At 37.0% G+C, this 24,225-nt stretch overlaps 1 protein-coding gene across 2 annotated transcripts in view; it reads left to right on the top strand.

The window, feature by feature from the left end:
- The window catches only part of dsf (nuclear receptor dissatisfaction), a 189,342-nt gene that overhangs the window by 156,891 nt on the left and 8,226 nt on the right, over positions 1–24,225 (top strand). For both annotated transcript variants that reach the window (XM_081732404.1, XM_081732403.1), the window contains exons 5-8: positions 1,935–2,039; positions 10,072–10,155; positions 15,138–15,293; positions 21,768–21,849. In XM_081732404.1, coding sequence (XP_081588530.1) covers positions 1,935–2,039; positions 10,072–10,155; positions 15,138–15,293; positions 21,768–21,849 — 427 coding nt within the window. The remainder of the gene's footprint in view (positions 1–1,934; positions 2,040–10,071; positions 10,156–15,137; positions 15,294–21,767; positions 21,850–24,225) is intronic.

Below are 24,225 nucleotides of genomic sequence, written 5' to 3'. Positions count from 1 at the left end.
TGTTTCATGCGGAAAGTACGTATAGATGGAACACTTATACAGAAAGTATTATAAAACATGCGTTTTCAGTTATACGTCTGCTGTACGTTAAGTCCAAAAACTACATGAATTACGCATGTAACCTATCTCTTTAAGTACGCCACCTACATTTTTTTCTGTGTAAGTGCACAGAAATAAATAGTCTAATGAACTCCACTAAATGCAGTAAAGAACGACACATGAAACAGACATTAATATTTACGAATGGGCTTGCTTTTTTTTAATAAGTGAGCGTTAAGAATATCTTATCTAAACAATTTTGCTTAGATGTTTATGCAACCCGTAACTCTTAAATGTTAGGGGTTTGCATATGAGCGTAACGCGAAGCTTACATTTATGAATGAATAGGATATGGGTAGACACCGTTAAAGTCGCCGTCACAGTGAAGATATTAAAGGATTGATTCCATCAACGAACTAGACCGACATTATTGTAATAAAAAATATACTTATCCTTGCATTATAGGCAACCAACATTCCTTTGCTACTGTGCAGGTTGCATAGAAGTTAAGGAATGATATGTCTTTTAAGTGGTAGCCACCGTTATCAGTGAAGATATTAAAGGATTGACTCCATTGACGAAGTCGGCCGAAATAATCACTCTAACTATGAAAAATACTGCTTTCGTTCAAGGGTTTAGCGTTATCCTAAAGAGCACAAATCACGTGAAACGGCAACCATGAAAATTTCCAATTGTTGAAAAAAAAATTAAATGAATTCTCTCAGTTTGAATCAATTGAAGAAAAATAAATTTATCCCACGATTATGCCCTTTTAGGCGTAGGAAGACGGATGATTAACGCAATTGAATTATGCCAGACGAATTGGTGGAATGACGATGTGGGAGGAAACGCGAGTATCCGAGAAAACTCACGGACAGCATGTTGTCCACTAAAACTTACTTGATCAGGGATCGAACCATGGGCTCCACACAGCACAGATAAGCGTTATACCGCTGCGTTACCATATCTCTCGATATCCAATTGTTGTAGGAATACCGTGGTTCTCTGTAGAGCCTTACCTTTGATGCGTGGGGTCTCTAGTTCGATCCCCGGCCAAGTAAGTTTGTAGTGGACAGCATGGTGTCCGTGGGTTACTCCCGTTTCCTTTCACTTTCTCATTCCAACAATTCCATCATTATTCACTTGCCTTAAGAGGCCTCATCCCGGCGAAATTAAAATACCGCTAATTTTACAGTAATTTTGTGATATCTTCAAATAGATAAAAGATAATCGAAACGTGGAACAAGAGAGCCCTAGACAATATTATTTTACATGAGAAACCGTTATCACGACTCGCTTATCTGCTTTCGATTTCCGGCCATTTAGAAATTCGGGATTTATTTTCGCGCTTCTAAATGGTTTGAAATCGAAAGCAGATACGTGAGTCGTGATAACGGTATCTCATGTAAAATAATATTGTCTAGGGCTCTCTTGTTCCACGTTTCGATTATCTTTTATCTATTTGAAGATATCACAAAATTACTGTAAAATTAGCGGTATTTTAATTTCGCCGGGATGAGGCCTCTTAATCATCGTCTCTCTTAGCCTAAAGGGCATAATCGTGGGACGTTAAACTGAAAGATTCCATTCCATTCCAATTGTTGTATCAGCTTGTGTGACTCTATACATTGAAATTTTGGTGGTCAAGAGCAGGCCTATTACATTATGACAATGGAAAAGGGATTTTTAGTATTTAAAAAAAAAAAAAAAAGAAAAAGAAAAAAAGAAACGAAAAATATCCATGGCCTGAGAAGTAGGCTATCATACCAAGAGTTTAGAAATAACTGTTTAGCTTTCTTTGTGCCATGTTCTCACATGTCTTCGGAAAACTTCAGCTTTTATTTATGCTAACAAATTAAGTAATTAAATGTTTTCTTCTTCTTCTCTTTTCGCAGGAATTCATCTGGTCGGCGAAGCTAACAGAAGCTGAGCGTCTGACGGCACCGATCCACCCAAACCCTCTTCCACTGACGCTGACTCCAACATGGGAGGTGCTGCAGGTAGGTGGGCGGGGAAAAGTCAACTCTTACCACGAAGCTCATTGGCTGCCTCACTTTGACTTCCCGCAGTGACTTTCTGACTTACAACAACAGCGCACATAAACGAGTGCGGTTGCAATTGTTATTGGGGGATTGACTCCACCAATCGAGAAGGAAATGACGAGTGACTTCGTGAAATAGATGATGCAGCACTGCAGAGGCGGTACTTGACTTCTTTACAGCAATGGAGGAAGCGCATTTAAAAGTTAAATACTATTCGGAATACTGTTTGTGTCCAAAGTAAGACAGTTTTATTTTCTTCTCGATGTTTGAAACATATATTCGTAAGAGGAAAATAGCCTAGAAAATTATTTCAGTAATCAACAGCCATTTTCTCCTTCAAACACCAGCGATAAGGGTTAATTAATAATCTTTTTCAATTTGTTACTGTAAAGTTCTACGTAATAGCCTACAAGACTTAACTAGATACTAATTACCAGCCCTTTAGAAAACAAGATTTACTAACAATCTAATAACATTAGACATTTGAGTTTGCAGGTATCCTAATATGGACTGGCAATGGCGTATTTAGGATTTTGTTTCAGGGGGGGGGGATATCCACAAGACGGGCAAGCAGTGGGAGCAATTGCCAACCTGAGTTTCAGAATTAAATATATTTTAATCAAGTGTCTACTAGGAAAAATCGTAAAATTCTTTCTGTCCGTGGAGGATCTTAACCCCAGGCAAATCTGAAATGACGCTTCTGCAAACACACGTTGAATATTTGTTATCTCATTCATTTTAGAAAAAAAAATGGAAATATTTGGTTTTATCTGCTTACGTTTTTACCTGAAACAAAAAGTTTAGACGAGTTGAAGCTGAAATAGATATACTGATTCCAGTTTTAATGGTAAGAATTGTAGATGGGCGAATTTTATGTGATATGATACACACAGAAATTTAGAAGTGAATCTAATCTTTTATTTCATACACAGAAGAAAAAAAAAGAAGCATCATCTTGGTCTACCTATTTTCCCGAACTACTTATTCCCCCCTCTTGATTGTCTTTAATTCAAACATTTACTTTTCTTTATAACTAAACGATGTAAATATTACTTTGCTATAATAACTATATCTAAATCCCGTTATGTTGATATCCGTGCAGGGTGGTGTGGAACATCAGTTTTGCTTATCAGCTCCTCTTAGTTTTGGTGTTAGTGACGACGGCCGAATTGAATCACAACTAACAACGGTCAAAAATATGATAGGAAAAACGAAAAAAAAAAAAAAAAAAAGAATGCAGATCTGACATGGAATGAAATTTGACAAATATAGTATTATTTCTGAACAAAGAGCATAAGAAAATGGAAAGTCAATGAAATTCTTAGAAATGGTTAAAAGGATTTTGTTGTACATAGAATGTGAAAAAAACTAACAAATTTATTCTATTTCGGGGTGGGGTTTGAGCTCTCTAGCCCCCTAAATACGCCACTGTGGACTGGTCTTCTGGTGTTTCAATCTTTATGTATGTAAAATAATATTCACTTAAGATTTATCAATCCGTTTTATTATTAAGCACAATTTTAGATTTCCAAAATATATTTTACACAAGGACTATGTCCGTTTGACCATTCATGTTTCAATAAGAGATATCGAGAAGCAGATTTCTTTAATTAATTCAGCGTTCCAAGAATAGGTTCTCTTTCCCCAATTTAACCCTCTAATCAAACCAGAAGTGGTAGGAACCGACCGTTTCCAGTTTCGGGTTAATTTCCTGACCAATTTAAGAAAATTTACGGTGATATTGAAGAATTTATTTTGGTTTTCGGAAAACAATGAGTGAAAGTCAGATGAGGAGAATAGTTGAAGTTAAGAAGATGGTTGTTGTTGATGTAGATCTTAACGGCACCGTATATGAAGGCGGAAGGTAGACTACTATTTGGCGGAGAGGTACATTTGTTATGACTTAATGGTGGGAAAGGCAGTGTAGAAATGGTATGTAAGGTTGTAATCTAACCTATTCTATTCTATAATCTAATCTAATCTAATCTAATCTAATCTAATCTAACGTAGCTAATTTAGTAGACCTACATTTTGGTACTTTTTCGATTTTCTTGTGATCCGGCGACAGCAGAATTGCCCGAGTTTGAAATTTGATCACCATAGAACAAAACGGTAACAGATATATAGAGAGTGACAAGCGTTTTTTTAATCGATTCAGCATATTAAGCAAGGATAGATTACTATCTCCTGTTCTATCTCTCTACTAAAACCGGAAGTGCTAGGAATTTACTTCTGCTTCCAGTTTTAACATTGATCGACATAGAAATAGAGCAAAAATGGTAAGGGAGACAGAAATAATTCTTAGATATGGATTCCGCGTCTCAAGAATAAATTTAATCTCGGGTGTAAACCGGAAGTGGTGGAAAATCTATGATTTCCGGTTAGAACACTGATCTCAGGAGAACAATGTGCAAAACGACTAATATAACAAAAAGTGATTTTGTAAATACTTTATTTAATACTGCAAGAATAAGTTCCATCTAGAAATCTGCTTCCATTTCTGGCTCTAATATTGATTTTCATAGTAAAAACGGCAATAGAAATAGGCAAATAAATTATGTTTGGTATATACAGGGTTTCCCAAAAGTCACCGAACCCGATGTTTAAGACCGTATAACTAAAAAGCTAAATGGAATGAGAAGGAACGCTCTTTGCAACAGAAAGACCTATGTATTGAGAAAATTTTCGTACACAAGCATGTTTCTTGCCGTGAATGATTTAATAATAAACATTAAAAATGTAGCCAGAGTCGGATATATTTTTCTTTTTTTTTTTTTTTTGCAAATCGATTATACTGAATCACAGAAGCCATATCCGTAATTTTTTTCAACATTTCTCAATACTACCGAACAATCTGGATGCCCATATATTGAATTTGACAGAAATAGTTAGTGATGAGCAAATGCAAGACCAAGACCAAGACCCGGGTGGTCTTGGTCTTGGTCTTGGTCTTGCACATGCGGTCTTGGTCTTGGTCTTGCACTGGAACCCTCGGTCTTGGTCTTGGTCTTGGTCTTGCACACCTAGTCTTGGTCTTGGTCTTGGTCTTGCACACTCAGTCTTGGTCTTGCTTGCAAGAGTCTTGCAAATTTTGCTTTTAAGAAATCTATGATTTTCATAAGTAAATTTTACTCTGGATATAAGGGATAATAAATCCTACATTGCGCCAATAGTGAGGGAAATACAATGTATGTTTCTAAATGTAATATATTTTACCTTCGTGTAAGTGTGATGATACTGTACAACATAGGCGATGACCTTTACTTTTTTTTTTCAATGGGTGATCACGCTTCACTACTTGTAAGATAAATCACAACATTTCGTAATATTTTTAAATGTTTTAACAGATCCAATACTCCACTGGTTCCCAAACTGGGGAGGCTGCCCCTGACAGTGAGACGCATGAAGGAAAACCAAGACGGCACAAATACCATAAATTGCAAAATTATTTTTACATTCTAAAGGCGTCAGATTTTTTTCTTTCCAACCACGATTAGCTCATCTTTGTATTGAACAAACTCCGAATTAAATATTGAAATTTTGTTTTACTGATTCTAGTATGTACTGTATGGGGCAGAAACAAGGACATTACGCAAAAACGATGAAACAATTAGACTTTCGAAATGTGGGCATGGAGAAAAAAGGAGAGAATCAGCTGGGTTGAACGGAAAACGAATGCGAAGGTTTTAGAAATATTAGCAGTAGGGGAGAAAAGAAGAATTTTAGATGTAATTCAGAGGAGGACATTGGCTGAGGAGAAACTGTATTATGAGGGACGTGCTAGAGGGAGGGGGCGAAGGGGATTGTAGTTGAAGAAAGATATTAAGACAGAAAATTGCTACGTTAAGACGAAGAGACTAGCTGAGGACCACAGTCATCGAAGCTTCTCAGCTGCAACAAATGACCTGCCAATAATGCAGGGGTGCCCACAAGGGAGGGGCTATGACGCAAACTGCGTCATTGAAATATTTGGGGGGGGTTAAAATCTATATAAATATGTTTGAGAGGGTGTAAAAATAAATCGAAAAGATTTTTTTTTCATGGAAGAACACCTACGTATAGGCAATTGAGGGGGGGTGCGTCATGGACACGAGGGGGGTGGGCACCACTGCAATAATGGCAGAATAGCTATTATTATGTCGATGATGATATGTTTTGCAATATTGACCAAAAAAGAGAGAAAAAGTTAAAATAATAATAATTAAACCTCTTAATATTTTAGAATATGAAATGAAATTAAATTTGTGAGTTTTACGTCCCACGATTATGCCGGCTAGGCTAAAGGAGAAAGTGATGATGAAAAATGAATGAAAATGGTGGAAAGAAGAAAGTGGGAGGAAACGGGAGAACCCCGAGGAAACCCATACACATGGTGATTGTCCACCACAAAGTTCACTTGGCGGAGGCTGGGATCGAACGCGGAACCCCATACACCAGAGCTGAACGCTTTACCACTAAGCCATCGCGGTCCCAATATTTTAGAATAATTTGAGTAAAAACTGAAAACGACTCAACTGTGTATGTCTTTTGTGTAAATTCAATTTATATAAATACTTTTGACCTACATTAGAAATACATAATAACGGCATCAAACTTCAAGTTATTTGAAATAAGTACGAAATCACTCTCAGTTGTGAATATAGATTATTTATTGTGGTATAATGTTATATCGTTGAATCTTAGATATGCCGTATACCTAAGGGGGCTATAAGTTATATTGATAAACATTTATTGAACGTATAAGCATCCACCTATGAAATCAAACTTGCGGTCACATGCGCTAAGTTTTTGTCAATGTCATGAAAATGTTATTTCAATATTAATTTTATAAGTACACATTAAAAATTTCCAACGGATGCTTATTGAACCTCAGAGCCAAGGCCATACCCATGTAGTCAGCACCTATGGTGTACGGAATCGCCGATGTTCAATACTACATTTCTTTAGTTTTGGAAGAAGAACACAACTAATATGTTTTGAAATGAAATGAAATATCTACTTTAACATCCTACGATTATTTCACTGACTGTGAGGCTAAGGGAAACAGTGATGATGTGAAATGGTGGAATGAAGAAAGTACGAGGAAACGGGAAAACCCACGCACAGGGTGTTTGTTCACCAAAGAAGCTGACATAGCGCAAGCTGCGATCGAACCAGGGCCCCATGTACCAGAGGAGAACGCTCTGCCACTGAGCTACCGTGTCCATAACATGCTCTAGTTTATTTTTGCTTATCCACTTCTTATGGACACAACTATTCTTCGTATGATTTCCCAAATTCCAATCATGGGCCGTCGTGAATGATCAAATGATGACCAAAGTAAATCAGACACTGAAGTTATTATAGCTTGTAACAATTCATAGAATTATGCTGTCGGTCGTCTCGTGAACAACCGATTCAAAAAACGACATACTGTAGCTATATGTTACAGGAGCAGATCGACACACATGGATTGCATAAACTACTGGGAACACATTCACTTCGCGATATTTTTACTGGAGCCAAGAAGTTCACGTGAAAGATGTAATGATTTTCCCCCTTCCTTTTTACATTCTATAAAAAATCAAGTAGTACCATACTTGTGCAAGACTCTTGCGCAAGAGTCTTGGTCTTGGTCTTGGTCTTGCAGGTATGGTCTTGGTCTTGGTCTTGGTCTTGCACCCCTTGGTCTTGGTCTTGGTCTTGCATCGGGATTCCTGGTCTTGGTCTTGGTCTTGGTCTTGGTCTTGCATGCAAGACTCTTGCAAAAACTGCAAGACCAAGACTCTTGCGCTCATCACTAGAAATAGTACGTTGATAAAGTCTTACAAACATTGCACACGTGTATTATTGAGCTATTCATAAAATCCAAGTTTTTGCAATAATATGAACCACGCTGGCAACAGTGCTGCTGTCAAGTGTCACTGACAGATGGGTTTGACCTCTAGGTAGCACACTAAGGCACTTTTAATGAAAAAGGAGAAAGTTGATTTTTTTAAAGGAAAAATCTGATAACATACATACATCTTGCAACCCTGAAATGTAACGATTAATTTTTCATTTTTTTTTTTTTTTTAATGTACCTAGAATAATTGCTATCCAGTTAGCTGTTCGTTGTTTGATAGATGATGGTGTCCACTTCTGCTAAAGTGCTTTGTTTTTCAAAATAAAATTCTCTACCCAGAAAAGAGTGTATATTGTGGAACAATACTTCCGAACAGTGTCATATTCTGGTGTAAGAGAAGCATTTAATGTAAAGTTCCCAGTCTCCTTTGCCACAGAAGTCAACCATTTTTTCCCTAGTTCAAAGGTTTCGCGAAACTGGATCAATAGCAGACACGTTACGCTCGGACCGTTATTCTTTGAGACAACAGTGTATACTGCTGTGTACGGGGATCTCAAATGCAATTCGTTGCTCTCCTGGAAGAAGATGAACGTGATGTTTGGCAGCAACAAAATGGAGAGCAACTTGCCACACATAAAACGATTCACTTCGTATGGTGCGCTATGAGCCAGTCGCCCTCCAGATGTGACGTCTGCTGACTATTTCCTGTGGGGTTACTTAAAAGGGAAAGTAACCAAAATAAACCCAGGACCTTGGAGCATCTGAAAAGAAACATTACACAGAAAATTGGGAATATCTGTGCAGTAACAACAGAAAGGTGTCCGAAAATATCATAAAGCATACAAACTTATGTATCCAAGAAAACGATGGACATTTTGAACATTTCATGTGACTTGTCAATTTCAGGGTTGTAAGGTGTGTGTATCTACGTTATCAGATTTTTCCTTAAAAAAAAAAAAAAAAAAAAAAATCAACTTTCGCCTTTTTCATTAAAAGTGCCTTAGTGTGTTAGCTAGAGGTCAAACCCATCTACCAGTGACACTTGACAGCAGCACTGTTGCCAGCGTAGTTCATATTATTGTAAAAACTTTGATTTTGTGAATAGCTCAATAATACACGTGTGCAATGTTTGTAAGACTTCATCAACGTACTTTTTCTGTCAAATTCGATATATGGGTATCCAGATCGTTCGGTAGCATTGAGAAATGTTGAAAAAAATTACGGGTATGGCTTCTGTGATTCAGTATAATCGATTTGCAAAAAAAAAAAAAAAAAAAAAAAATCCGACTCTGGCAGCATTTTTAATGTTTATTATTAAATCATGCACGGCAAGAAACATGTTTGTGTCTGAAAATTTTCTCAATATATAGGGTCTTCTGTTGCAAGGTGCGTTCCTTCTCATTCTATTCAGTTTTTTAGTTATACGGTCTTAAACATCGGGTTCGGTGACATTTAGGACACCCTGTATTTCGAATCCCAAGAATAGATTTCATCTTAACTTTAGGGATCTATTATTCTACTGAAACCGGAAGCAGTTAAACTTTTGATTTCAGTAAGTAATTGCTGGGATTTAATATTGAAATTAATAATCTAGATAAGTTACAAGTTACAAGTTACAAGTTACATAAAAGAGTTAATACACTACTAACTCACTGCTTCATTCATCAAGAGATATCCGAAACTACTCTGCATAAAGCCATGAAATTTTGTGGAAATGTTCCGTTCCCCTTTCAACTTACACTGTAATTTAAGAGATCTCCATTAAGTAGGTTAGAAAGTAGGGTTCCGTTTCATATTGCAAAACAATGGAAAGAATTGCAAACTAAATTATATGGATCCTTATATAACTTATCCAATATTAAAACCGGAAATGGTAGATATAGTCTATATCACTTCCGGTTTCAATGTAGGAATAAGGTAGGAACCTGCTCTTAAAACGTTGAATCGATACCAAAAACCTTTTCTGGCTGTCTTAATTTTTACTTCATAAGGAACGAATATTGAATCCGGAAGGTGTAGACTTCTAGCAGATCCGGTTTCAGTCGAAATGTAAGAGCTGAGACGGAATTGTATTTATTTTGAAGTTCTCTTTTTATTGATTACGATTACAATTAGTTACTTTTTTGTTCTGAAACCATTTTCCTATTATTTATTCATTCTTTCCAGGAAACAACAGCTCGACTCCTCTTCATGGCAGTGCGATGGGTTCGGTGCTTAGCTCCGTTTCAGACGCTTTCGAAAAGAGACCAGGTAATTAACATAGCCTACATACATTAATACACAACATATATTTTAAACATTATGGTAAAGGTAATAGAAAATATAGAAAAACTGAGTGGGTATAAAGAAGAATGACTATTATCTGTTCCAGCTTACCTTCAAAGCGAGGAAAACAAAGGTACGTGTAACTACAGGGTGTCCAATATGCAATGCAACCCGGAGTTTGGGATAGTAGAACTTTTGAACCTGAAGTGATACACTAATAATGGTTATACCAAAATAAAGCTTTGTTCATGCAGCCTATATTTTTAAACTAGGAAGCAAGGATTGAAGTACACTAGAAACCACACAGTGTTGCCAGATGTAACCGAAGGTGTAAATCAATTTTTTTTGAAAAACATGTAAATTGACTCATAACTCATACGTATGGATGTTCTGTCGTTAATTTTCAGTTTTCTTAGTTGGAGTAGCTTGGAAACAATGGAGCAGAAAAAAGAATTTTTCATTTCCACCGATAACTAATCGAATGAAGCCTCTGTAAGGGGGAACTAGGGAAATCGTAGTTTTCATAAATTAACACTCTGAATTGGCAACCCTGCTGATGTTTCAGTACATCAAAAGGTGTGTTAAGGATCTGTCTACATTATGCAATTCCTGAAAACAATGAAAAACAAACTTTGAAACATGATAAAATTTTTACTTACATGCACTCGGCAACACTGCTATTCATTTCTATGGGGCTATTTAAAGGAATACGCGACAAAACGTACTAGCGACAAAACGTACCACCGACAAAACGTACCACTTACCCTGAGGGATGCTTGTGAAGGGTTTTCTAAAAACACTTTAAATAATGACAAGCGACAAAACGTACCACTTGCCTGGAGGGCTAGTTGTGAAGAGTCTTCTAATCAGTCATCAAATAATGACAGGCGACAAAACGTACCACTTGATAGGACGGTATATAAGTATCTACATACCGGCCAAAATAAGGTTAAAAGTTGAACAGATTGGTGGTGAGAAAAGTAGCGATGCAAGACCAAGACTAAGACTAAGACCATGCCTGCAAGATTCTCGCAACACCAAGACAATACCTGCAAGATTCTCTCCAGACCAAGACCAGCAAGAATCTTGCATATGCAATATTTGAATATTTGCTGATTTCCATCACACTTTATCCAGGCTTTGGACCAGAGACGGATAGGCATTATTAGAGGAGCACGGGCGCTTTCTCCCACAAGGGCCACCAGCATCTTAATGTCACAAATCAATTGCAGTTTTCTTTCTACAGTAAGTCAATAGTATTAACAATTGACAAAACCTGATATTCTTTCATCAGTATATTATTCTGAATTGTTCAAAATATTATATGAAGTTCAAGGAGAACGTATACTATATTACAAAATTAGCAGATGTTTTAGTGTACTAGTTTTTGATGCTACTGTATCTATCACTTTTGTATTCGAAATATGTTTTAATAAATCTTTTTCAATAGACATCAACATAAATGTTTTCAAATGTTCCTGAGACATGGTACTCGTTATCCTATTTTTAATGTATTTCAGTTTATTTAAGTTTTGAAAAATTTCTTTTACATGTTACCTGAGTTACGGGCAAAGTCAATAAAAATTTGTATTCTGGAAACCTGGATAAGTATCTATTACTGCAAAATTTACAATTCTGCAAAATTAAAAAGCAGCATATTGGACAATTTTGCAACACGTTTTGCATTCGCTTTCCTTGTAAACAAATGTATTTTCTCCTAATTCTGAATCACTTGCACCATCAGGACAGTCATTTTTTCTCGGTTGTGCTCGTCATCAAGACTGACTTTCAAGGATATCCACGTCCTTCAAAAGTCCAAGAGAATACATTATAGTATCCTTGGAAACTTCTTTACTGAAGTTTTTCAGAAAATATGTAAGTTTATAGAAAGGCACGTCTGGAAGTTCTGTTACTTGGTTGAAGTGGCTAGGGTCCAAATAATCCATAAAGTATATTGCTTCTTGAATCTTGAAGAAATACTCGAAACTACCATGTCCAATATTGTGTTGAATGCTTCGATGCAATACCTGGTCATTGGATAGAAGCAGCTTCATCTTCATATTCAGAGGAAAATCTTTGTCCCTCTCTGAAGGCGAATTGTCGACAGATCAATAGAAAAAAAGAAAGAAAGAAATCACGTTCTAAGTCTTCAAATTTATTGGCACATTCTGCAGAACTTAATGCTGCATTCTTAACGGATTCAAAAATCATCTCTCTACTCTTTCACTTGGAACAGAGTAGTCTGCACCATCCGATAGGACTACACTAGCAGCACCCTCTATTTGGAGATAGGTTGACAGAGAGGTCGTCACTTGAAATATCTTAAGGAACATTTGTGCTGTCCGAGTTGTTTTGAACTTAAGAAGATCTTTTATATATCCTTTCGCTTTACACCTAGCTTTTGATTTGATATTTTCTGTAGAAGCAATTTTCTTAATTATTATGGTCAACTCTATATACAAAGCACTTTCTGGGTTCGAAAAATGACCAAACTTTTTCTGAAAAACAGTGAGTTTTCTACCATCTTGTTTCCGCAATAACTGTAAGACGCCTTTGTTAACATTTGATCTTCCAAATGTCCATTCGCTGATAAGACTCACGCATAAATATCGCACAGTCATTCAGCAGAACAATGACACAGAATCAATGCAATTTTTTGTCAGATCACATATGACATGATTGAATATATGAGCGTAACACCACACGTGTAACTGAATTTCTTAGTGGTTAAACGGTTAGCGTATGCGCCTTTGTCGTGGGAGACCTGGGTTCGATTCCTGGCAAGAGCTCATGTGCTTCGGATTTCCGGTAAATCAGTATGTCCTGTCTCATATAGCCTCGCTGCTAAAAGGGCCGTTAAACTCAAAATCAACTGAATCACAGTGTAACTGATCATAGGTAAATTGAAAAAAATCCGAATATCGTCCTTCCATGTTACTTGAGCCATCGGTTGAATTTCCAATACACTTCTTAATATAAAGTTTCAACTTCTGCAGAATTTCCAGCAGTAAACCGCAAGGACACTGGACTGTGGTAGATATGCATTTTGCAATGACAACAATACTTTGTTTAACAACCATTTTTACAACATACCGTAAAACAACAGAGCACTGGCCTGAAACTACTATATCTTGAGTAGTGTCTAATAGAACAGAAAATATTGAAGCTTGAGAGACTTCTCTCGAAATATCTTCTCTGATAAGTGTGTTGATAGCATTCAAAACAAAATTTACCGTGTTTAGTAAAAGTTATGTGACCACTATCCTGCTTACTTCCTCGTATATGACTCTTCTCGGTGACCTTATCTAAATTACTTTTAAGCGGAAGATCAAATTTGCTTAAGAAAAGAATAATATTTAAAAAGTTTTCATGATCTATAGCTGTGTCTTTCAGTTTTAGGCTGGTACATTTCCTCTGTAAATGAGCCCTCTTTTACCAATGAGTTTCTGCACTTTGACAACTCGATACATTTCCTGTCTGTTCTTCTCAACCTTATACTGCCATTGTTTTACCTGTTCATGAGGAAGTAGTTTCTTACCATTATGTTCTCTTTTGTTAGATATGTAAGCACCCACATTGGTCTAATGTATTTTGGAAGACTCGTGTTCTCTTACTCGCTGATAAACGTGCTTAATGTTACGTTTGTCACGTACAGAACGTTTAAGAGAAGTTTGAATGTTGTTGAATTTCAGTTTAGCGTCCCTTTCAGCAGCGAGGCTATGTGAGACGTGGACTTACTGATTAACGTGGAATCCGAACCACCTGAGCTCCCGCCGGGAATCGAACCAGGGTCTCCCGCGCCAAAGGCGCGTATGCTAACCGCTTAGCCAGGGAGGAACTTCTTAAGAGAAGTTTGTTCGATCTGGAGAATAATCTGTGAACACGCTGAAAAAAAAAAAAAAGATTGAAGTGGTACGTTTTGTCGCGGATTAAATATCCGAAATGTTTTAATTAGTCCAAGACAGGTTGTAATTTATATAAGTGGTACGTTTTGTCGTGGAATAAATATCAAAAATGCTTTAATTAATCCATGACAGGTTGTCATTTATGACAGGTCGTCAAAAGTGGTACGTTTTGTCGCGAAAATTCAAGTGGTACGTTTTGTCGCTGGTACGTTTTGTCGGGACACCTATTTAAAGCAAGACGTATACAAGAACAATTCTCGAACTATTCAAGACCTGGAAACGAACATTCGCAGTGCCATTGAGAACATTAACACTTCTAATCTTCGTAAAGTTGCTGCCAACCTGGTGAAATGTGTAAACCACTGTTCGAATCAAAACAGGGGACACTCCCAGCATCCGCTGTATAGCTGGCAACTCATCTCTGATAGTGGCAGTGTTGCCGGGTGCATGTAAGTAAACGTTTTATCATGATAATTTCAAAGTTTGTTTTTCATTGTTTTCAGGAATTGCATAATGTAGACAGTTCCTTAACACACCTTTTGATGTTTCAGAGTTATCCGGGTCAAGACTTTACTTTAAAACTAGTATGTGCTCTATCCAAATATCCAAGTTTTAGAATCCTGCGGTACTTTCGCAATAATTTTTACAGAGATAGTTGGTGAGTACTTCAAATTATATGCCCGTAGCCGAACTCTCTAAAAATTGTTGCATGAGTACCTTGGGATTCTGAAACATGTATTTTTAGATAGCGCAGATATTAGCTCTTAGGTGAAGTCTTGACACGACGACGGTAGATACCATAGTATTGGAGATATGGACCTTTTAAGTTTTTTTTTTTTCATATTCTCGAGAGCCTAGAACTCCGAAATGAGGGATTTCTGTACCCAGGTTGGTCAAAACGTTGTCGGTGTTAATTTGAAACACCCTGTATAACTAGAAATATATCTTATATAGACCTATAACGATATTATAACTATATCTCAATTATAATTTCAATCACTTTTTTTTTAGCGTCGTTCATTTGAAGAAATTAACTGTTATCATTATTTATCCATTTTGCAGATTCTCCTGCTGCAAGATTCATGGAAGGAGCTGTTCCTGCTCCATTTAGCCCAATGGTCGATTCCATGGGATTTATCAGCGCTGTTTGGCTGTAGCAAAGCGAGGGACAGATTGCCTCAAGACGAGCTCACCAACAATGAGATTAAAACCATTCAGGTGTTTTATTTATTGAAATAACTCCATGTTTTTTTTTTCGAATCAGCAGAGTAGCAAATGAGAAAAAATCCCGGTCTAGTGCATTCATTTCTAACTAGATGCCCTGCAACGTCGGAGTTTTCTGCTCCTATTCATAGTAAAGTACACACAGAGAACAAGGAGCAGATGTTAAGAACTTGCCATTGTAAACTGCAGTGCAAAAAACCTGCAACATGAGCATGTATGTTTATTGTGAAACGACGAAGTCTTTTGCTCCAAAATAAATGTGCACGGAAAGATGCCGAGGTTTTTCCTGGCGTGATTCGTGCTAATTAGACGTTATATTGATTTCCTGCTCTGTTAGGCGTAGTTTCACAATAAACTTACATGCTCATGTTGCAGGTTTTTAGCTGCGGACTGTACAAAAGAACATCGGTGTCGTACTCAATCATTCAGATACGCTATTCCCAAATCTTAGTATACTATAGACAGCCAATACTTGTTCCATTCCCCTACCTCAACCTTTCCCCACCTTTGCTCCTCGCACCACATTTCTCCTTGTCCTTCCGTAAGGCAGCAGAGAACGCGGTTATCTCTCGGGAAAGATTATATTGCAATGAAACTAACTAAAGTGCTTTCAAAACTAGAAACAAATTGACAGCTCAAAAACACGTGCAGATTTGTTTTGAAGAAGGGAATCTACATCACATAATTATTGCGGTCACTCAGCGAGGGTCGAATCATAAACGTCATTTTAGCAACAGCGGGTTGAGGGTTTCCTTGGCAATAGACCTTAACATTCCAATGTTGCCGCTAGTAAACACGTGTTTTCAGAAGGAAAGAAGCTATTTTAATCTTTCGTTTCTTTGTGCGTGGAAGTGTTTAAAAAAAAAACCACACACACACACAATCCCTCGTCCTTTCCAACATGCACAAACTGGAATGACAAATATACCCTTTCATCCATCCAAACAAATCAATATTTAAAATTTTTTTCCTTTTTGTTAAGACTCACAGGACAGTTTCAGCTGAAGACTCATCGGGATACGCACAAAGTGACAACAGCGTACCACGTGCTTCTTGAAACGTCAATTTGTTTGTAGCTTTGAAAACACTTTAGAACAAAATTACCGTTTGAAAGGGCTAAACTCACCTATTCAGAAATAATCGAAATCAAAAATACTTACATCAAGGAATTTTAAAAGGGAACATGATCAAGTGAAATAGATTGTCGGATGAATTTCAGAATTATTATTATTATTATTATTATTATTATTATTATTATTATTATTATTATTATTATTATTATTATTATTATTATTATTATTATTTTCCCTTTTGTTTCTTGTCTGTTCAGATTGCTCCTTCTACGCTATTTAGACCAAGATCTTGGAAATGTTGTATGTATATATGTCCTGTATCAATAGAATACTTCATCAATTTTCTTAGCTTTTTATTAGGCTTCTTACAAAATTAATACGTAAAGATGAGGCTCTGATAGGTCTCACTTCTAGATTAGCGAAAAATTAATTTCTTTTTATATATATTAATTCTTTAAAAAAAGGAAGAAAAAACAATACCATATTTGAGGGAAAGGGAGAAACGTTTATTGCTAGGTTTGTTGCTAGAATTGATAGACATGAATTTTTGGATTGAGTTTAGCTTCTCGTTCAGAGGCGAAGCTATAGGAGACGTGAACTTACAGTTTAACATGGGATCTGATCTAAATTACATGAACTCCCACCACGAACCGAAAATGAAAATTAAACGACGTCTTGAAGTTTTACGTCCCACAGATATACCGGTTAGGCTGAAGGAGACGGTGATGATGAGAAATGAATGAAATAGTGGAATGAAAAAAGTGGAAGGAAACGGGAGAACCACACACACGGTGTTTATCCATCACAAAGCTTACTTGGCGCGTGCTGGGATCGAATTAGGGACCCCGTACACCGGAGATGAACGCTCTACCATTAAGCCAACGTGGCCCCCCACCATGAACCGAATCCCTGCCTTTTGCACCATGGTAAACATGGAATATCTCAAACATTTAACACCCGTGTTTTATCAGGGTCTTAGCATACAGGGTCGAACAATATGCAGAGATTTGTATTTCAAAACGAACTATTATGTAGCCAAGCACATAGCCAGAATTTCGTAATAGGGGGGGTCCGTGACATGAAATACTGTTGTTATCACACCAGGATCATTCCAAACTCTTTTACTGGCAACATATATTGGTTCGTTTAGCCAGGATTTCATAAGTGGGGGGGGGGGGAGGCGTGAGATGAAATACTATAGTTACACACCAGGGACTCGATCAATCTAAACTATTTTACTGGCAACACACTGATATTGGTTTGTTATGACAATAAAATGAAAATATGTTAGTAAGTAGTTAAATAACAAACTATGAAGAAATCTCAACTAAAAGAAAATATTGAAAAAGATGAAGCCATTCGAGGTCATTCGAATTCGTTTCTTCTTGTTGTATTTCTTCTTCTTTATCTTCGTTTAATGCCGTCAAGGATAGCAACGAGATCTCTTTCGGCAGTAAATACATCCTATAAAATGGATTAGTGTTGCCTCGAAACTGAAAATTTCTTTAACAAGTGTAACTGGAATTTATGTTGTCATGCTCATATTATTGGTGATTGTGGGCATTTCTTAAGTTCTACCTGAAAGTATCTGATCGAACTGGTTTATCGATCGTCATTTGTAGTCCATAGGATTAGCATGGAGCTAGATGGATTCGGAATGCTCCGTTACAATAATATCAATTTTCAACTTGACCCTAAACCGTTTCCTCTACGCAAAGCTTATAAGAAAGAGTAATCAAACGCTTGCTGTAGCTTCATATTTTTAATGCTGCTTCTTCTTTTTCTCGTTTCTGTTTTATTCTTTCTTAATTTATTTTCATTTCTGGTTGCGAAGGGGGTTCCGGACACCCCGGACCCACCCCTTGGCTACGTGTATGTATGTAGCGTAGTTTCCAAACGAAATACAGTTTGAATGATCAATCACTACCAGGTAAATAGAAATAACCAGAAGGAAACATTTTCGGACAGGTACAGGTACAATCATAATAATTGTTTATATTGAAAATAGAACGAAATAATATGATACTTGTACCGATTATGGCCCGGGTCCCTAATATGGCCCACCCACCATATCTCTGCAGATTTACGTTGGTGCTACTAGATGACAATATAAACTATGTCCTCTGAGCCGCGCAAATATGATTACCCTTGTCATTAGAACATAGTTTACATTATCATTTAGTAGCACCAACGTAAATCTGCAGAGATATTGTCTGTGGGTCATATTAGAGACCCGGGCCATAATCGGTACAAGTACCATACTGCATTTTCATGTCGTACGTATTGACGGGGATTTGACCAGCCAACGGAACATTGACGAGGTCTTGCACCTGGTGTGGTCCTTTTATGTGATGAGCTGTGGCACCATCTCGAAAACGTGTGGAAAGGCACGATGGCTCGTTGGTAGAGTGCTTACCTCTTGTGCGTGGGGTCCCGGTTAAATAAGTTTGTGGTGGACAACATCGTGTCCGTGGGATTTCTCTGGGTACTCATGTTTCCTCCCAAATTCTCATTCCACCGATTCTTCCATCATCGTTCATTGCCTTAAGGTTGGTGCAAAGGGACAAGTTTCGCGATAGATGTCACTAGTCTTCGTATCTCTCTCTTGTATTTTTTACCTTTCACGAAAATTCACGATTTCTCTTACAAATTTCAACTTAGAAAATTTAATTTTTTAGAGAAGGAACTTCATAATATATCGAAGGCAAGAATCCGTGCCGATTATTTTTTATTTAGAATTTTCTTCATTGTTCAAATGGCTATCCAAACCTTTAACAATATAACTGTTTCAAGAATGAAGAAAATTCTAAATAAAAAATCGGCACGGATTGTTGCCTTCGATATATTATGAAGTTCCTCCTCTACAAATTTGGGGTCTCTAGGTTGAAATCTGTAAGAGAAATCGTGAATTTTCGTGAAAGGTAAAATACATGAGAGAGATACGATGACTGTAGTGACATCTATCGGCAAAACTTGTCCCTTTAAACCATCCTTAATCATCCGTGTCCCTTAGCCTAAAGGGTATCTATAATCGTGGTAGGCTACATTAAAGTGAAAGATTTAATTTAATTTCATTTTTTCATTTTTGAAGATGTATGCCTTCCAAGAGTTCTTCCTCCAACATGTATGCCTTGCCATCCTCCAGGAAAAGACCCAAAAGCTCTTCCTCGAAGATGTATGCCTTGCTATCCTCTAGGAAGAGACCCAAGAGCTCTTCGTCGAATATGTATGTTTACCTTGCCATCCTCCAGGAAGAGACCCAAGAGCTCTTCCTCGAAGATGTATGCTTTGCCATCTTCCAGGAAGAAACCCAAGAGCTCTTTCTCGAAGATGTATGCTTTGCTATCCTCCAGGAAGAGACCCAAGAGCTCTTCCTTGAAGATGTATGCCTTACCATCCTCTAGAAAGAGATCGAAGAGCTCTTCCTCTCGATGCCTCGTCGTGTTGCAGGCGTTCTGACCAGCCATGGTGGGCCCACAGGATAATGACTGTCGCCAGTTCTGCACCACGCCGCCACGCGTTGACTTTTAAAATTTTTCGTCTCGTCTAGGAAATGAGACAAAGGTGCAGGTTTGGATCTCTCTTCTCAAATCTTGTTTCACCCGGACAGACCCGGAGACCCAGACAGACTTAGTAACCTGGACGTTTCCAGAAATGTAAACAATACCAGTGGCCCGACAAGATCCAAACCCTTGACTCGGGCTAACTCTGAGACCCAGTGATCCGAACATTTCCGGAGATCCAAAGAGACTGTGACTCGGACAAACACTGAGACCCAGACAGACCTAGTCACCCGGACAGACCCGTGACTCGGGCAAACCCTGAGACCGAGTCAAACCTAGTGGCTCAGGCATTTCCGGAGACCCAAACAACCACAGTGACCCCAGATCCAAACGGAGTGTGACTCGGACATACTCTAACAGTAAGACCCAGCGACCCGGAAGTAACAATTACGCCAGAAATTCTGTTATCGATCAGTGATGTACACTGCTCAAGCACGAACATTCATTTGTTTGATTCTTGGTTTTACATTTCTTAATCAAGATACCATGTCCTGAATATTTCAAACATCATTCCATGTTTATCGTCTTCCCCAACTGAGAAATAATACCATGGGTTTTGAACACAGATACGCAATACATTTTAACAAAACAATTTATGGGATTAATGGAATCATTTATATTCTAAACAAGTTTTACATGTTTGCTTCTTTGACGATTCTTCATAAGAAAAGCTATGCAGCTTACCTTTTTGCGATTCTCACTCATTTAAACTCTGATAAACCTTGTAGTTATCTTTCAGACCAATGTTTTGATACACGCAGACGAAAACAATAACCGGGTAATAGTGAGAAGACAGTCAGAGAGAGAGAAAGAGAGGAGAGAGTGATGTATATTAGAATTACATTAAAAGCCTCACATGTGTTCTTCAGGTGTATGTATGTCAGTTTGAGACTCTCTGATCATGGGTCTTTCCTAGTCACCGGGTCAGATTGAGTTCTCCGGTCATGGGCCTGTCTGGTCACCTGATCAGACTGTCTCTTTGCTCATGGGTCTGCCCCAGTCAGCAAGTCAGACTGAGTTCTCCGGTCATTTGCCTGGGTCACCGGGTCAGACTGAGTCTCTCTGGTCGTGGGTATGTCCCAGCCACCGAGTCAGACTGAGTCTCTCCGGTCATGGGTTTGTTCGAGCCACCAAGTCAGACTGAGTCTCTCAGGTCATGGGTCTGTCCGGGTCATCGGGTCTGGTGGGTCATTAATCTGACTCCTTCTGGGTCTTCACGAAGCTCGCGTGCCCCATTCCATCATTACTACCAATTGCTTCATGCAAGTATCAACCATTGTAATAAACTACAATAAAATTATTCTATAAGTATAAATTACTTTACCGATAATTAATATGTATATATATATATATATATATATATATATATATATATATATATATATATATATATATATATATACAAAGAGGTAAATCATCGTTATATAATTTTTAAAGAATCAATTAGAAGTTATTTGTTAATTTTTTTAATTCATTCAATTAGAAATTAATAATGAAACTTCTAACCAATTAAACTACTAATTTTTTAATTTGTATCGATCATATTAATTTAAAGTTCTTTTTATCGACTTTCAACTAATGTAAAAGAACTTTGCTAAAATATTTAATCAATTAATTTTTTCCAAAACAAAAATTATTTAACAATTTAAATTAATCCTTAATTTAAGGTCTGTAAATTTTGTTCTTTTATGCCCAATAGATCAAAAGAAACATGTAAAAATAGTAACCTTTCCCAATTGATTAGCTATCATAATACTGAAACCTAAGCATGCGAATATTTTCTGAACAATGGAAACTAATTATGTTGTTTTCTGTGATTTTTCATTTTTCAGGATATCATGGGAAGATTCCGTCAACTCTCGCCAGATGGGAGTGAATGCGGATGTATGAAAGCTATTGTCTTGTTTACGCCAGGTACATAAACAGTAAGATATGATATTTATGGCATATATTAATAAAGATTAGCTTTAAAAATCATTAAGAAATAGTAACATTACGTAAAAACAGAAATAACAGAACACCTACATGATGGCTATGTGGGTATAGGAGTATGACGCTTTGTATAGTTCATAGAATTCTCGCACAGATGGTAACAGTCTAATATCAATTGCAGAGTAACTCCTAGTGATAAATCAGCCATTTTGGGACTTTGTACTGAAATAAAAGTTATTGATTCTGTAAATCTTAATCCTATAAATAATATTGAAGCAATCGCAGTATCACGCAAGACAGAAAACAGATGGATATTATGACAATATGGCCTTGTGTCCATCTTGAATAAAGAAAAACACAGCTTTCTTACAGGGCTGGCTAGAATATTTATTATAAAAAAAAATTAAACTAGAAAAGTAATGGTTTCGGAAGTATAGCACTTCCTTCCTCAGAATACTCTCTCCAGACCACACACTACAATTCACACACTAGAGTTGTAGTGTGTGGTCTGGAGAGTGTAGTCTGAGGAAGGAAGTGCTATACTTCCGAAACCATTACTTTTCTAGTTTAATTTTTTTATAATAAATATTCTAGCCAGCCTTGTAAGAAAGCTGTGTTTCTCTTTATAGAAAACAGATATTTCATCGTTCTTAGTGTGATAATACATCAGAAGTCAAGATCGTTATCATTGTATTTAAGGTGGATCACTAGGTGTTCTCGGTGAAATGCTAAACGCTGCTTGAATAGTGCAGCATTGCCAGATAGTGTCGAGTGTTTACTGATGCCAGATAATAAAGGGAGTAATTATGGAATTCTGCTTAGATACTTATTGGAAAAATTATTTTTCGACCATTACCGCGATTCTTCTTCTCGATCTGCAACGCTAGAATCCAGGAATTTTCTTATTGTGACTACTACAGTAAATGTACAAATATGGCAACAACGCATTATGGCGTTCTGCGCAAGTTTCGTCTCAAAGTCTATTTGCTTAAATGTAAATTAATATTTAAATAAAATATGAAACATAACACGAAAACCGGTAAAACTTTATATCTATTTCGTGATAAGATTGTTACTTTAAAATACTTTACACACACAAATAAACATTTCATAAAACTGAGCAGTTCTAGTAAGATCTAACAGCAATTGCCATCTTGTGTGCTTGTTGTAAAACGAATCAAATTTTTTCTTTTATTTGTTACATTTTTCGATATCAGGAGACACAACCAAATGAATCAGTGTTTTGTGCTGTAGCTAAAACAATACTCTATCTTATAGTACAATATTTATAATATGTAACGTTTCATTGCGCAGTAGTTAAGGGAATAAGCTAAAATATATACTGACTTCCGGGTGGTGATCCACCTTAATTGGTTGTTAATCCATCAACATTCGAATTAAACTTAGTTTACAAGGTGTTAATACCTATTAAGAATTAGGAGGTATAATAGAATAGTTTTAGATCGAACCATCTTGAGTAGCTCTCCATCTTTTAATAAAACGACTTATCCGGTTGCAATGATGTGAACAGAGTTTAGGGGAGATGACTGAAATTCAGCTCAAATATAGGTTTTATATTCCAAAAGCAAATTATCCTAAAATTGATGAAACATAGTAAAAAAAAAAAAAAGCACGAAACATTAACATTAATGCCAATGAAAAATCAAAGGAAAAAAAGTTATGTCGTCCACATATCTCAAAAGCTATAATAAGGAAATGGCTAATTGAAAGCTTATTGCAAAGACATAATGAAGAACTTAGAAACGATGTATAGCACATAAGTATGGATAGAACATTGTCAAAAGTCAAGTTGTTTGAGTAAAATCAATAATAATGATAAAGTATATATGCATCTTTTGCGAATTACCCAGAGCGCCCCACAAGGAGGTTACGTGCTTGAAATATCTCTCATCTGGATTTGGAATTCCCCAGACTCGATTGAAATTTTGATCTGATTTCGTGGCATAGCCTGGTTCTTATGGCAAATCGGATAGGCTCTTTATCAATGATATACCCATTACTTTCCCATACTTTTGATATACCGCGTTGCTTTTACTTTTCCATAAACGTATTAAATGGTTCCGTTGATTTGAATTTTAAAACTGAAGGAAGGAAGTTTGATATTGGTTAATTGGGTTGGAGTTTAGTGTTCCTTTCAGAAGCTAGGCTATATGAGACGTGAATTTATAGCTTAACATCGAATCTGAACCACACAAGCTCCCGCCCGGAATCAAACCCCGGTCACCCGTTCCGAAGATGTGTATGATAAAATATAAGCACGATTGCTGATTTTGCCAATATATCTCATTCTTCGTTAAATGTTATACCAACGTGTGCCTTGACGTATACACGTGTAGA

The sequence above is a fragment of the Thermobia domestica genome, chromosome 1 (assembly GCF_964235325.1).
Source record: "Thermobia domestica chromosome 1, izTheDome1.hap1.1, whole genome shotgun sequence".
NCBI lineage: Eukaryota > Metazoa > Arthropoda > Insecta > Zygentoma > Lepismatidae > Thermobia > Thermobia domestica.
This window is presented reverse-complemented; position numbering and strand designations above follow the sequence as displayed.